This window comes from Dromiciops gliroides, chromosome 6 (assembly GCF_019393635.1).
Source record: "Dromiciops gliroides isolate mDroGli1 chromosome 6, mDroGli1.pri, whole genome shotgun sequence".
NCBI lineage: Eukaryota > Metazoa > Chordata > Mammalia > Microbiotheria > Microbiotheriidae > Dromiciops > Dromiciops gliroides.
The window spans coordinates 84,527,670-84,543,739 of NC_057866.1; the positions used below are offsets into that span (position 1 = coordinate 84,527,670).

At 39.3% G+C, this 16,070-nt stretch overlaps 1 protein-coding gene across 1 annotated transcript in view; it reads left to right on the top strand.

The window, feature by feature from the left end:
• The first annotated feature begins 2,296 nt into the window (after window positions 1-2,296).
• CLNK (cytokine dependent hematopoietic cell linker) overlaps window positions 2,297-16,070 on the top strand; it is a 216,025-nt gene continuing 202,251 nt past the window's right edge. The window contains exons 1-3 of the mRNA XM_043972224.1: window positions 2,297-2,357; window positions 5,537-5,560; window positions 13,324-13,453. Coding sequence (XP_043828159.1) covers window positions 2,297-2,357; window positions 5,537-5,560; window positions 13,324-13,453 — 215 coding nt within the window. The remainder of the gene's footprint in view (window positions 2,358-5,536; window positions 5,561-13,323; window positions 13,454-16,070) is intronic.

A 16,070-nucleotide genomic window follows, 5' to 3' on the forward strand; every position in this document is an offset into this window, starting at 1 on the left:
ATGAGAAGGTTAGGAAAAAATCTAAGGTACCTTCTTGTTTTTGTAATCTATGTTTTTTGTCCTAAGGTCTCTTCCTGGTCTAATGTTCTGTGTTCTATGATGATATGGGTTTTACTTTCTCATTTATGGACTCACTTCACAAAAACAGACAATGCCACTTTGGAAGTTTAAGGTGGATATACCCAAGGGGGTGGGGGGAGTTCTAATTGTGGCCCTGAGGTCAATTAGCCCTTCTGTCACTGGGGCAAAGCTAGCTCTGATAAAAGCCACTGAAAAGACTCCTACCTATTTAGTTTGAAAGGAAAATGCTCAAGGTTGAATGGGTACCAATGGAGTAATTCATATGACATTTAGAGTCATGGAGTCTGTTCTACCTCAGGCCCACACAATTGATTAATCAAAAAGTATTAGATGATGCCTATTACTCCCATACACTTGGTGGATAACAGAAACGAAACATCAGGCATCAACAAGTCCTTATTAAATGCTTACTACATGCCAAGCACTGTGTTAGGCTGGGGATAGAGAGATGAAAAAAAAATGTTCCCTGCTTCCAATGAGTTTGGTCATGTTAGGGGACAATTTCTTGAAATAGTTGTTTTCTCAGACTATTTCAAAGCATTATCTGAATAATGTTCTCTATTACAACAGACTGACTTCGTCTGGTTGACACACTATTGTCATATAATAAAAGTAACAGCTAGCATGTAAACGTGCTGGGTGGTGAAGCACCTTATATAGATTTTCTCATTTGATAGTCTATTACACATATGCTACTCCCCCTTTCCTTTTCACAGATGAAGAAGCTGAGGATAAAAGGTTAAATGACCTGCCCAGCATCCCCCAACCAGTAAGTGACTGTGGCATGTTTTGAACTTAGGTCTTCCTGACTCCAAAACCAACACAAGACCACCTAGGTGTCATGTATGGGGTATACCTTAGGATATATTATCCCCCCAAATCCCACTCCTGTTCATCTCTGTCAAATCAGAACTAGAAAGACCTCAGAAACCCCAAATCCAAATGAACAGTGTAAGACAGCATGTAATTTTGCCCACTGTGCCATTCCATGGGTTGGTTGGTTCCTTTCAGAACTTCCATCTTTAGAAGGGTGAATGGCCACCTCTTCATTCCAGTCCATGCCATAATCCTGGCTCTCCAAACTTTTTCTATCTCAAATGTAACAGAAACTTCTTACACTGCACCCCTACGCTTCTCACACTCAAAGGACACTCCACCACGGAAGTCTCTTCTTTTTTGACCAGCTCTATCCAGAATCCCCATTTCAAGGGGAATAGGAAGGTGAGCCACGTCTTCACTTCTCTCCAGGCCACATTCCTGCCTTACTAGACTTTCCTTACCATGCCTCCTCCTGCTCCTTCCTTTTTCCCCTCTGTTCAGCTTCCTTTTATGTGTTGTGTTTCTCCGCTAGAATGTATGCTTCTTGAGGGCAAGAACTATCTGCTTATATTTGTATTCCCAGAACTTACCAGAGTACCTGAAACATATGAAGTGCTTAAATACAGATTGACTTAACTGACTAACAGGGAATTAGGGATGAAGGCAATCTTAAGACCCAACCAGGCCACTGTCCAAAGCTACACACAGGTTCTCTAGAGCAGAGTATCCAATGGGCATCCATGACAACACTCCCAAGTGCTGCTGAAACCAGACTGAAATGTCATTGAGAAACATATAATAAAATAAATAAAAATACTAGCACAGATAGTAACAATATGTGGTTTTCTATGTCAACATGCAGCCTGAAGAGATCCTTATGCACAATTCGGTGACCCTCATTCCTATTCAAGTTAGACACCACTTAACCCTACCTCCAGAGAAGTTAAAAAGCACACTTTAGGCACATTACCCAAGACACTAGAGGACACTAGAGTGTAGCTGTTCATCCTTCCTTTTTTTTGGAGGAGGACCAATCACATCATGGTTGATGTCTTGACCCGTGAGTAACTTGGATTTAAGTGAAGCAGAGTTGCACAAGGTCATCAGTCTCACTCTCTCTTCCTGTGTCATCGAAGTCCAGAGGCAAAATAAAAGTCAAGGCAACTGGCGATGGCCCAAGTTGAAGTAGATGCCCTTGGTGTCTTTGATGTCTAACCAAGCTCTAAGAACTCCACAGCATCTGCCACAAACATCTTCATGGCCATTGGAACAAACTGTTCTCATCTGTCCGTTTTGCTGGGAGAAATCTTTACACTTGGAGTAGACATCCCCCTAACTCACCTATAGTTTTGAGGCCTATTGGTTACCCTCAATGTGGTTTAGGCCATCCGCCAAGATGGTTTACCAGAATGTGGCCACTGCACAAGCTACAGCTTCTTGGAGCAAGACGCTCTGCCGTACCTGCCCATTTCTGCTATTATCCTGATTCTTCCCTACTCTCCTACACACAAGCCCTGAAATTCATTCACCATAGACTGCTTCCCCAACTGCAAATTGTTCTCTTGCTCTTTAATCTTATGACATCATAAATTAGAATCATTCCTTCCGTGTTTCCTTAATCATTTGTCTCAGAACAATCTCTCAACTTCTCCATTCAACCAACACCTGCCCTGAGACTAACTCTTGACACCCTTAAATAGGTTGTAAAATCTCAGATACCCACCTCCGGGGCAAAGCTGTTTCTCCTTTATCTCCAGAATCCAGAGCACCACATACCAGTAAATTTATCCCTACCTCCAGGGAAGTTACCAAGCACACTTCTGGCACATTACCCAACACACTCCAAGGAGTGTCTAAGATACAAATGCAACATACTTTCTCTCTTGACTGCCTTCTCGTGGGTTGGCACATTGGGGAAACAGACACAAACAAAACATAGAAATGAGAAGAAATCCCAGACAATGAAATAAATTCTTCCTGAGATTTAGAGGTTTCCTCTGGTCAGATCCTCACTCCAAGAATAGCCAGAGTGATAATGACAAATCAAAGAAGCCAATAACAGTAGTTACTATCTTTCCTCCTCCATTAACATTCCACTTAAACACTTGTCCTATATGCTGGTAAAGGTAGCAAAATTACTAACTATGCAGTTGACTGCCTCCTAACTTCACCTGCTCTCCTGACTATTGTGTTTATAAAATCTAATTGAAAAATACTTTTTTTACACATAAGAAGCAAAATTATATCAGGTGGTCCAGACTATAAATTGAAAGAGAAAGAGATGGGGCAGCTAGGTGGCGCAGTGGATAGAGCAATGGCCCTGGAGTCAGGAGTACCTGAGTTCAAATCCAGCCTCAGACACTTAACACTTACTAGCTGTGTGACCTTGGGCAAGTCACTTAACCCCAATTGCCTCACTAAAAAAAAAAAAAAGAAAAAGAGAAAGAGATGAAGATATTGCTTTAGTTTGGAATAAGAGAAAGCTTTATGGAGGAGTTGAGACTTAAACTGAACCTTGATGGATTGGGACAATTTTGGAGAAGGAACTGAGAAGAGTAGAATTGCATGAGCCAGGGCCCAAAATTGGGAAAGAACATGAAAAAGCAACCTCAAGTCTGACCTGAAAACATTTGAATTGGGAAGTGATGGAATATAATTTTTTTTTTAATTTTGTGGGGCAATGGGGGTTAAGTGACTTGCCCAAGGCCACACAGCTAGCAAGTGTCAAGTGTCCGAGGCTGGATTTGAACTCAAGTACTCCTGAATCCAGGGCCAGTGCCTCATCCACTGCGCCATCTAGCTGCCCCATAATTTTGACTAAATAATGCAATCCTAGATTATAAAGACCTTGTGTCTTTGAAAAAGAGGTTTAGACATCATAGGGTACCAAGGAACCTCTGTAGGCTCCCAAGCAGAAGAAGAGATATTGGTAAAGAGGCTGGGCATTTATATAATAAATTCATACCTGCAAAATGCTTTTTGTACATTAACTCATTTTCTCCCCAACAAGAGCTGTCTTAAGTAGTCAAGGAAGAGATTATTTTCTTTGCTTTACAAAATAGGAAAATGAGGCCCCAAGCAGTTTGGCTATTTACCCAAGATCATATACAATTAGAACCCAGGACTTCTGACTCCAGATGAAGCCTTCATCCATCCAACTAATCTGAGAAAGAGAAAACAATACTGTGTCCCAACTGGAGAACATTTTGGAGAATCTGTTTCTGAACAAGGGTCTTCTATGTTCATTTATAATCTGGAATAATGCTGAATCCATGGCAGTGACCAAATAAAAGTATTTGTTTTCCTTTCACTGCTTTTATTAGCTCAGAACAATGGTAGTCCCATTAGGCAGAGAAATATACCCCCAGGATGAAATGTAAATTTCTCATATGTTCCACATACCTGTTCTATGGCAGGAGACTGTTGTGATGACTGTTGACAGCAAACCCTTTTTGAAATGCAAATAAATGTAAGATCATGTCAGAGGCATATATTGAAGGCTACTTTCATCTAGTTCCCTATTTTAGACCCTTAACCCATTGATCGCTCTGTTGCCCATGGAGACGTGCCCTGCTTCTGACCCCTATCCTATAGCTTGCAAAGATGCCGGAAGCCATGCTCTCCTTGTTTCCTCTAACAATATGAAATGCCTTTCTAAGCTGGAGGGAATTGGCCAAGGAGGCAGAAATAACAATAATTTTAACCATGATGGATGCATGAGCTTCTTCAGGTCTCCATTTCTTCACCAGGAAGCAAAGGTCAGCAGCTCTTCCTAAATCTCCTCCTTACTGCATTGAGCCCTAAAGAAATGAGTAGATTTGTTAATTCACTATTGTCTAGTCATGGTCAGGCATCAGAGGCTGACAAGAGGTACTACTTTAGGAAGTAAGTAGCACTTGGCAAATAAGGCGAGGTTGTCAAAAGTTTCCAGGGCCTTTGGGAGACTCTTTACTCATAATTATTTCGCAACATTCTGTTACCTGATTCCATCCTGCCTGTCTGTTCTATGCTATACTTTGACCTATATCCTGTATTTCTCTCCTTGAGTATCCTTCCTCCTGACTTCTTGATTACAGGGATTATTTCATTCTCTATATACAGTCCATTAATTATGGTTAATATATTGGCTTCAAAAACACTGAACTACACAATTAGTGAGCTCAGGTAAATAGTCAAATGGAGCTAATTAATCCTGTGTTTTGTTTTGTTTGTAAGGCAATCAGGAATAAGTGACTTGCCAAGGGTCACACAGCTAGTAAGTGTCAAGTATCCTAGTCTAGATCTGAAATCAGATCCTCTTGACTCTAGGGCTGGTGCTCTATTGATTAAGCCTTCTAGCTGCCCATAACCCTGGACTTTAAAAGCATCTCTCAGTTCAGAGCTGCTACAGTGGGATGGGAATGTGAGGCTCAAGTTGAAAGCATCATATAAAAGGAATGCCAGGATTGATGTGTGCCATGGATTATCTAGAGCAATTCCAATGTTCTGGGAGATCCAAAGCATTTTATAATGTCATTGGGTTGGATTTGGGAATGGGAAGGCCACAACAGGTTGGGGCCCTGTCAAAAGCACAGGATACTTTTCATATCCACAGCTTTCTTTGAAACCCACTCTTTTCTCATGTGTTTCACTGTAGGTTTCTTCCCTGAAGCCACAGAAGGTTAGCCTCATCTCTATATTTCTAAAGGAGGCTTGAAGTCCCTGCAATCTCCCAGTACCCACTCAGGTTATAATAACTGTAATCCACAAACATAACAAGATTTTTCAATGTGTTTTTTAATTGAGGTGAAAGGTATATAGGAAACTTACCTGATGAGAGCAACAAAGATGCAAACATTATTGAGAGGGAGGACAAGATATTTAGATTTCTATGTGTGTCTATAGTAGCATTAATGTCCTCATCAGAAAATGAATACGTTTTTGAAGAACCTGGTTCTTCAACCCCAAATTAGGAAAGAGATGCAGTAATATTTAACTCTGAAGAAAGTGCATTGAGGTTTAGTAGATAGAAAGCTGGACATGAAGTCGAGAAGACCTGCCTTGGTCTGTTTACTTAATAATGGGTAAGTTATTGAATATTTCTGAGCTCCAGTATTCTCATCTGTAAAATGAAGGGGAAAAAATGCCTGTAGTAACTCTCTCTCTCTAGGTTACTGTGAGGTTCAAATAAGTTAATGTATGCAAAGCAGTTTGCAAACTTGAAAGTGCTATTTAAATGTTAATCATTACTATAAAAAGGCAAGTTATTATTGGCAGCAATTGTAGCATTAGCCAGGTATTATACAGAAGGCAGACTAAAAAGTTCACATGAGTTTAGCTAAGCTAATTCTACTGGAATCCCAGATGCATGAACTTCAAAGAGGACTTTCTTTTAAGATCAACAGAGAGGAAGGTTGAGCAAGCTGAGAACTGTTCCCTGAACGCTTTCATTTTTGACATGTGACTTTTTCTATGTGTACACATGTTTTATCCAAGAAAAAAATTCCCTAGAACTTCACAACTAACTTCCATACACACGTTTTTCTTATATGAACTGAAGTCCATCTACAATCCATACCCTAAAAACAGCACTGCTTCTCATGCAACTCAGGGCGCTGGATTGCAAAAATGGGAGAAGACTGTACCTTCCTGAAGCTGCCAACAAAGCAATAGTAAAGATGTAGATTAATTAGGAAATTATATAGCTGAGGGAGGGGAGGGAGGGGAAGGCAAGGAAGAAGGGCAAGAGAATTTCACCTGATTTTCAGCTACTATGGGAAGAAGCATGACCCAGAATAACATGAGGTTTCTTTGTTGAGAAAAGACTGGCCTGTGCTGGGGAGATATGAAGCAGGGTAGACTAGTCGGTTGTGGTTACAACAAGCTAGAAGAGGGAGTAAACCCTGGGAAAGTATACTGATCTTTTGTAAATATCAGCACCCTCAGACAAAGCCCCAGTCACCCTGCCCAAGTTATAACTGACTAAAATAATCAGAATGGAAACCAATAAAGAAGGTTCAAAAATATCAATCATAGCAAAATGAAGTTAGGTGATGACAGATACCCCAAATCCCCAAGCAAATCTCTCACTTGGTTGAATGTCCCAACTCATCCTTTAAAATTCACTACAAATGTTACCTCCTCCAGGAAAATGTTCTTGATGTTCCACTTGGGAAAGCCCTTCTTTCTCAGACTTTACAGAATGCCTTGCTCATACCTCTGTCATTCATCTATTATACTGCATTTATTTCTGATTGTATTTCATCTCCCTATTGGACTGTGAGGTCCATGAGAACAAGCAATATGACATATACATTTTGTATCTCCCTTAATGTTGGTTAGGGCAACTAGGTGACACAATGGATAGAGGGCTGGGTCTAGAGTCAGGAAGACATCTTTGTGAGTGTAAATCTGTCCTTGGACACGCGTTAACTGTGTGACCTTGGGTAAGTCACTTAACCCTGTTTGACTCAGTTTTCTTATCTGTAAAATGATCTAGAAAAGGAAATGGCAAACCACTCCAGTGTCTTTGGCAAGAAAACCCCAAAGGAGATTAGAAACACAGGTAACTGGGGCAGCTAGGTGGCACAGTGGATAAAGCACTGGCCCTGGATTCAGGAGTACCTGAGTTCAAATCTGACCTCAGACACTTGACATTTACTAGCTGTGTGACCTTGGGCAAGTCACTTAACCCTCATTGCCCCAGAAAGGAAGGAAGCAAGGAAGCAAGGAAGGAAGGAAGCAAGGAAGGAAGGAAGGAAGGAAGGAAGGAAGGAAGGAAGGAAGGAAGGAAGGAAGGAAAGAAAGAAAGAAGGAAAGAGAGAGAGAGAGAGAGAGAGAGAGAGAAAGAAAGAAAGAAAGAAAGAAAGAAAGAAAGAAAGAAAGAAAGAAAGAAAGAAAGAAAGAAAGAAAGAAAGAAAGAAAGAAAGAAAGAAAGAAAGAAAGAAAGAAAGAAAGAAAGAAAAAGAAAGAAAGGGAAAGAAAAAGGAAAAAAAAAGAAACACAGGTAACAAGACAAAATAATATTTGAACCCAAATTCTTTGCCTTCAGACCCAATACTTGTTCTCCTTTTTCTCTACTGATTTATCTTCATAAAGACCAATACTGTCTTATAAGCTCTAGCAGGTCCAAGTATAAAAAGCATTCCTTGATATCAAATTTATCTCCTCCATTTAGATGTAGTCACCCAACCTCTCCAGCAATTCTATCTCTGCCTGACCAGGATTGTGTGTGACTTACTTGACTGTTCCATTGTTTGTATTTCATGTATTCATTTTTAGGTACTTAGGACCATGAATTCTTCATCTACCTCATTTCCCATGACTTATGTCTCCACCTCAACTTAGCTACACATAGAGATCTTGATATCTCTCACAATTATTTTTATGAACTCTGAAAGTCCCTTATTTGATCCCAATCTGTGGTCACTCCACCTCTCCCTCTCCCTTACAACCTTAAAACCTGTCCTTTGTCCTCACCATGACCTTTTATATCTCCCTGTCTCTCTGTCACCTTCACCACAGAGGCTTTTCTAAAAATTTTCATCTCTCCTCAAATCTCTCAGGGTTCCCCTCTTCCCACCTTCTTATCTAAGAATATTGCCTCGTATTTCACTGAAAAAAATGAGTGCATTTACCTGCAGCTTCCTCTTCTCACATCTCTCAGATACTTTCTGTCATTGTCTCTTTATTTATCCCTGTCTCTCACGAATAGTTGGCCCTTCTTGCCAAGGCAAATCCCTCTACCTGAACAAGTTGGTCTCAATATATCCTGTCTTCTTCAGCAGATTTCCCCCTCCACATCATTCTCACTCCTTCCTTTAGTCTCTCGCTGTATACCAGCAGATTCCCTACTGTCTACAAACTTGTCAGTTTCTTCCTCATTCTCAAAAAAATCTTCATTTGACCAGCCCATTCTTGGTAGTTAGCATCTTTTATCTCTCTTTTTTTTCATGATTAAAGCCCTTAAGACATTTTTTGCCTTTGGAGGGAAGAGTTTGAATGATGAGGTTATGAGCCAAACTGCAGAGAGTTAAGAAGAGAATAAAATGAAAGGACACCAAAGCACATTTTATAAATCACAAACTCTTCCCTCCAAAGTTAACAACGAGATATTAATTGCCAAATCTAGTGGCCTTTCTCAATTCTCATCATTGATCTCTCTGAAGCCTTTGTCACTGTTCACCCTCTTCTCTTTGATACTCTGGTCTCTATCCTGGTTTTCTTCTTACTTGTCAGATTGATATTTCTCAGTCTCTTGCTGGATCTTCATCCAAGTCTTCCCCACTAATGTTGACTATGCACCATGGATTGTTCTTGGCCCTTCTCATCACTGGTTATACTATTTCACTTAGTGATCACATCACCTCTCTTGATTTCAACAACCATTTCTATGCTAATGATTCTCAGGTCTACTTATATAACCTAACCTCTCTCCTAACCCTATGGACTTTCATCTCCAACTATTTACACAGATTTCTTAAACTCAACTGTGTTGTACCAGACTAATTATTTTCCCTCAAAATCTAATTCCCTTCTGAACTTCCTTATTACTGTCAAGAGAATCACTATCTTCCTGGTCACCCAGGGTCGTGGTTTTCCCCACTATTCCCCCCTCTTCTCCCAGATAAACCACCCTGTACAGTAGTCATTTTAAAGGCAAAAAAAGGGGGAGGCGGGAAAGAGGCAAAATCGGCATAAAAGAAAAAGAAGAGGAAAGCATCATAATTGGTCAATACAAGGAAAAAAAGCCTGAAAACACGTGTGATGTACAACAGTTGTGATTGTCCCACCTCAGCAAAGGGGTAGGGTGAAAGCGTTTTTCTCATGTCTCTTCTTTTGATCCATGACTATTCTCTACAATTTTCCCACATTCACTTTTCATCTTCGTGTGTGTGATTGTTCTTTCCATTACATTGTGGAAGTCATGTATAGTTTTCTTGGCTCTGCTTACTTCTTCTGCATCACTTCATATGGATCTTTCCAAGTTTCTCTATATTCATTACACACATTTCTTACAGCACAATAATTTTCCATTACATTCATGGACCAAAATTTGTTTGGCTACTCCCCCAATTGATGGGCATCTACTTTGTTTCCAATTCTTTGCTTGCATGATGTCTTCTGAATAGACCATAAGGATGAGCTAAAAGCAGGGATGTATTGGAGCAACCCCATTCTAGTTCATGAGAACTGATTGTTAAATTTTCAGTGTGATAAAATGGTATACTTCAGGTTTGATTTATGATTTTTAATAGTCTAGAGTTAACAAGAATGATAGAAAAAAGGTTCATAATACAGACTGAACTTAGTGTGTCACACATACATTTTTTTCAGTGAATCATTGGTTCACCATTTATCAGTATACCCCTGGCTAAAAGTAACCTTAAATATCTTCTAATGTGCCACTAGAAATGAAGAAATTGAGATCCATCAAGGCAAAGTGACTTGCCTGGGACAAACAGCAGGAAGTAAGCAAGAGAACAAGGATTCAAACCTGGACTCTAACCCCAAATCCAGTGGTTTGTCCATCACACCATACTTTCCTTCCTGGGCAAAGGTTGAAAAAGACGTTAGGATCTTGTAAACATTTCGTCTCCACTATGTGTGAGCGCTCGCTCGCTCTCTCTCTCTCTCCCTCTCTCTCTCTCCCTCCCTCCCTTTCTCCCCCTTTCCTCTATCCCCTCTTTTTCTCTCCCACCCTCCCTCTCTGTCTCTTCTCCTTCCTTCTCTCTCTCTCAGAAAAGTGTTACATATATAGAATTACATACACACATATATGTATAAAAGCTATATGTTATTATACAAAAAACTCAGTCTTTCAAAAACAACTTCTTTTGGATGAAACAACGAGGGGCACATACTCATACTAAACAGCCCAAATGTCCTTAATACCTTTGACATTGTTCTAAGACCACAGGCCAAGATGGGGCTTACTTTGGCTCAATAGAAGTAAAGAAGAGGAAGTGGAAGGTTTTTGCTGGTCAGCCTTCTGAGCCTGTGGCTGATTTCACAGGAAACCAACCCCAAAGCAGGGCCTGAGAAGGTCTTCACCAAGAGTTGTTTCTCATTCTCTGTCACACATTTGAGAATGATCCTCAGGAACCATTGGATTCTAGAAGCTCCAAGCTCTACATCTAGGTAAAACAGAGGGATTTCACCCTGTCTCAGTTTCCCAGGTGTCCTGTCTTGAATGCCTATGTCCAGGTCTCAGAGAGGATATTTTCTACAAGAATCCATGGGAAAGGCCTTGCATAAAACATCTAAAGGCCGAAGAGCAAATCCACTCTTTTAACTCAATTTTTAAAGAATTCTTCTTTCTGCAAAGGGGGTAAAATCAATATAACTACTTGTAATTTATTGAAAAACTAGATCTTTTCAACAGTAACTTCCTTTAGTAGATGGGCTAAGGTCTCTAGTTAATTTAAAGTAGATCATGGCAATTTCGGCCTTTCTATGCTGCCTTTTTTTTTTTTCAGATTGCTTGAAAAGAAAACGAGCCCTACACGGAGACTGTTCTGTGCTTTAAACTAAAGGAGAGTTAGATCTCAGAGTCTGGAGAATTATTGTATTTTTATTTTTTAAATATCATCTGTCTCTGTGGTGTTTGGTTTTTGTCATGTCTTAATATAACTCTTTCTTTCCTAATCTTACATTGATTAAAAATGGGTGTCATGAGAAAAAAAGATTAGGCTTGTTCTTGACTTCTAAGGAGAGAACAAAGGGTATTGGGTGGAGAAGTACATACTGACTCCTTCTATTTTCCTAAAAATTTTAACACCTTGGACATTGTTCGAAGACCACAACCCAAGAGGTGGGCTAACCAGCAAACACCTTACTTCCTCTTGTTGATTTCTATTGAGCAAAACGAAGCCCCCTCTTGGGCTGTGGTTTTTGAACAATGTCAAAGGTGTTAAAAGCATTTTGCATGTTTAATCTGATTGTGTACCCCTTATTGTTTCAGCAAAAAAGAAGTTGTTTCTGAAGGATGGCTGGGTTTTTTGTACATTAATATATGAAAAGTAATATATATGTGTGTATATATATGTATGTATGCATATATGCTTTATATGTGTATCATCATGTATAATTATATACAATATATGCAAATGTATATATCATTTTATATATGTATATATAATATATGTGCATATATCCATGAATGTATGTATGTATATACATCATTTTTTATATGTATCACTCTTTTGAGAGAGAGGGAGAGGAAGAAGGGGGAGAGAGGGAAGGGGGGCAGGAGGGAGAGAGGGAGAGAGAGACACAGAGAGAGAGAGAGAGAGAGAGGAAGAGGGAGGGAGGGAGGGAAGGAGGAGGCAGAGAAGGGGTGGGAAAGAGAAGGAGAGAGGAAATTTTCCTAAAAATGGTAACTATGGAAAATTGGAGAATTGGAATAAGCTTCTTCTGGAGTTAGTGAGTTCCACCTGATTGAAAGCCTTCAAGAAGAAGCTGAAAGATCCCAGAGGACTTCCATTCTAAACATTATATTTGGGGTCAGAACACCAGGATTCAAACCCAACTCTTCCATTTCCTATGTGTGTGACCTTCTCTAGGCCTCAATTTCCTTATCGGTTAAATGAGGTGGGGTGGGGATTAGATCAGAGGTTCTTAAACCTTTGGGGCCACAGACTCCTTTGCCAGTCTGGTGAAGTTTGTGGAGCCCTTCTAAGAATATTTTTTAATACTTGAAGAAAATAATTGTTTTTAACTAGGGTTTAGTGAAAATTTAAAGTTTTTGTATCCAAATTTATGGAAATCTATCTAAAAGACATCAGCTCATGTCCTATTTCTGGCACTAAATGACATTAGGGCAAACACTGAACCTCCCTAAGTCTCAGTTGCCCCCTCTGTATAAGAAGGATGAGAATATTTGCATGAGCTATCTCACTAGGCTGTTATGAAGAAATCTCTAAAACAATAAGCTCTGCTGGACTGAGTTGCTAACTAACATACATTAAATTAATAAATATTCATTTAAATATCTTTTTAAAAGAAGATAATCCCCTTGGAAGAGTATTCCTCTACTGATCAAGTGACATTTCCCTACTTGTCTCACAGGGCTGTTTGGAGGATCAAATGAGATAATCTACGTAAAGCACTTTGTAAACTATAAAGCATTACATAGAAATGTCAGCTATCCTTGTTCTTCCTCTTCTAAAGTCCTCCTGCTATGCCTCATCCCAGACTAGAGGTGACCCCGGATCCTTAAAGCCTATGGTAGTGAAATGTAAACCCAAGCTCATCCTACCAAGATGCAAAAGCTTCAAGTACAGGTCTGACAGGAGATTTTGTATCTCTTGTCCAAGAATGGGCCTTGATAAGTTCAGAAAGGACGTTTTGGTTTGGGTTTTGGTTTATCATGATAAATTCAGATAAATGTTTTTGCGTATTGTTTGGTCATTGCAACTCATGAATCCCTCTACTCAATTATAGAGAGGTTGAACTTTGCATCCCTGAAGAGAGCACCCACACCAACAGAGTCATGGATCATTAAAGTACTGAAGAAAGCTAAAGCAACACCATCATCATTGCCATCGTCACCAGCATCACCATCAATAACAAGGTATGGCTTCTTCAACAAACAGATTTAGAGCTGAAAAAAAAGCCTTAAAGATCATCCAGTCCAAACCCTTTGTTTTGTAGATGGAGAAATTTAGGTCAAGAAATCTAAAATGACTTGTACAAGGTAAAACAGGTGGAGAGCGCTGCAGGGTGCAATTAAGCCCTGGCCTATGTTATGAGACACAACACAGTTTCCACAGAATGTTCAGCATGTGCTGATTCCCTTTTTTTAAAAAACTAGACATGACATGCAATTTCCCATCTCAACAACTTCTTATCCTATGATGTTTGAAAGGGTTAAGTCATCAACAAAGAGAGATAAGAAACTGAATGGAAATTAATTCTGATTAGGAATCTCAACAGACAGAAATAAAACATTGAACATATGGAGAGCTAACTAACCTAGTCTTCTTTGTCTAGGAGTAAAAAAATGTGTCAGAATAAGCATCAACAATGTGTTAATATTGTGTTTTTTCCCTTCAGTTTCTTTATTTATCTCCTAAGCTTCATATTTTGTTCTGGACAGAGTACTTTGGGAACCATTGTCAAAATTATTTTTCTTACTGATTTTAACATATGTGTATAATATTAAATGATTTCAAAGCACTGTCACATTATATCACTGGATCTTCATGACACCCCTTTGCATTAACCTGATTTTGCAGATACAGAAATTTTAGTCCAAAATAACATAGCCAGTATGTCATGGAATCATGGGACTTTAAAGTATAGAACATAGAATGTTCATGCTGGATGGGTCCTTAGAAGACAGAATTCTAGAGATGAAAAAGGCACCCAGAATGCTGAACCAAAAGATATAAAAAGAGAGAGTTAGATGGGATCTTTAAGAATAGAATATTAGAGGGGGCAGCTAGGTGGCTCAGTGGATAAAGCACCGGCCCTGGATTCAGGAGTACCTGAGTTCAAATCTGGCCTCAGACACTTGACACTTACTAGCTGTGTGACCCTGGGCAAGTCACTTAATCCCCATTGCCCCGCAAAAAAAATAAAAAAAGATTAAAATATTAGAAATGGAATAATCTTGTCTTCATTTTACAAATGAGGTAACCAAGGCTAAAAGAGGTGAATTCATTTGCAGAATGTCATGTGGAATGTTAATAGAAGAGCTTTCCAGGAAAATTGGGGCAACTAAGGCTCAAACCCAGGTCTTCTGACCCCAAGTCCAGTGTTCTCATTTTCAACATACGGAGTCCAATCTTTGCACTTGCAGAAATACAGTCACAGTTTTGCTCTCACAATTGAATTTCTGTGATGGTTTGTGATTCCCAAATGCACTGCAAATGATAACAAAATGCTTATATGAGCTTGGTTCATTGTTTTCAATAGTGCTGTTCATTTAAAATACCTCATTCCAAACTTTTATTGACTAGAAATGACCTTCCAATGCTGTCGCCTGAAAACATGTGTATTGCTTTTGCTGTTTTGTTGTCTTGGTAAAAATGAAATGAATGACCCATGCCTAGCAGTGTGCTGCTACATGTGGTCACTGTCTTCAAAGAGATCAAGGGCATCCATATAGAAGAGGGGATGGTCTTGATTTCTCTGACTTCTGAAGGCAGAAGTAGGGCCAATGGGTGTAAGTTATTGGCAGGCATTTTGGTCTCCATATGAAGGAGCTTTCTAAGAAACAGAACTGCCCACTATATGCCATCAGACCCCTCATCATTGGAGAGATCCAAGTGGAATCCAGCTGACTGTTTGAGGAGAAAAATGGACTAGATGGTCACTTGTAGGGGATGTATAGAGAGGTTCCATGCTTCAGAAATGGGCTCACCTACCTGTTCTCTACCTGTTAAGGTGCCCTCCAATTCTAAAATTTGAATATTCATTTCCTTTATGGTGAGTGGTCCAAAGAAACTGACATTTTTACATTAACCTCATTTATAGTCTAAATGTTGTCTCTCCTAAAACTATCGTCCCTTCTTACATGATTTTCTAAAAACATAAAAAATGAGCTGAGGAAGAAAATAACTGCAGATGAGAGCGATGGAGACAGAGGGAGAGGAAGACGACACAGAAAGAGGCAAATACAGTTTTAAAGAACAGACAGAGATAGACAGAGAAAGAAAGGCACTCCCTTGAGTGGCTGATTTATCAGTTCATTGCTTTTTTTCTCTAAACCTCTTTAATGCTAACTATGGTCAGTGGCAATGGAAATATCAGGAGCAGATGACTCAAAAAACAAGCAAAAAAAACCCAGAAGCATGCAGAAGACAAATTTAGAAACTATTGATTAGATCAAGTCATTTGAGATTTTATTAAATATCATTTAAGATAAATAAAAACTAGACACAAAAACACAATGCCCTGAGACCCTTTGTGGCAGTAACTCCTTAGCAAAGACAGTTATAAAATCAGCTACAGATATTTCATCCTTAATAGCAGAAAAACTAGGGTTATAGTCCGTTTTGTTCTTTTTGGGGGAAAAAATCTATCCTAAGTATCCATTTGATTTCAAATCCCTCCGTTTATTGGAAAGCTAATAAGATTAAATGTAATATTTAATTAAATTAAGCTGATTTCCTTAAGTATAGAGTGGAATTTTTAAAATCTACTCAGCATATATTTCCTCCCCCGTATACGTATCACTGAAATGC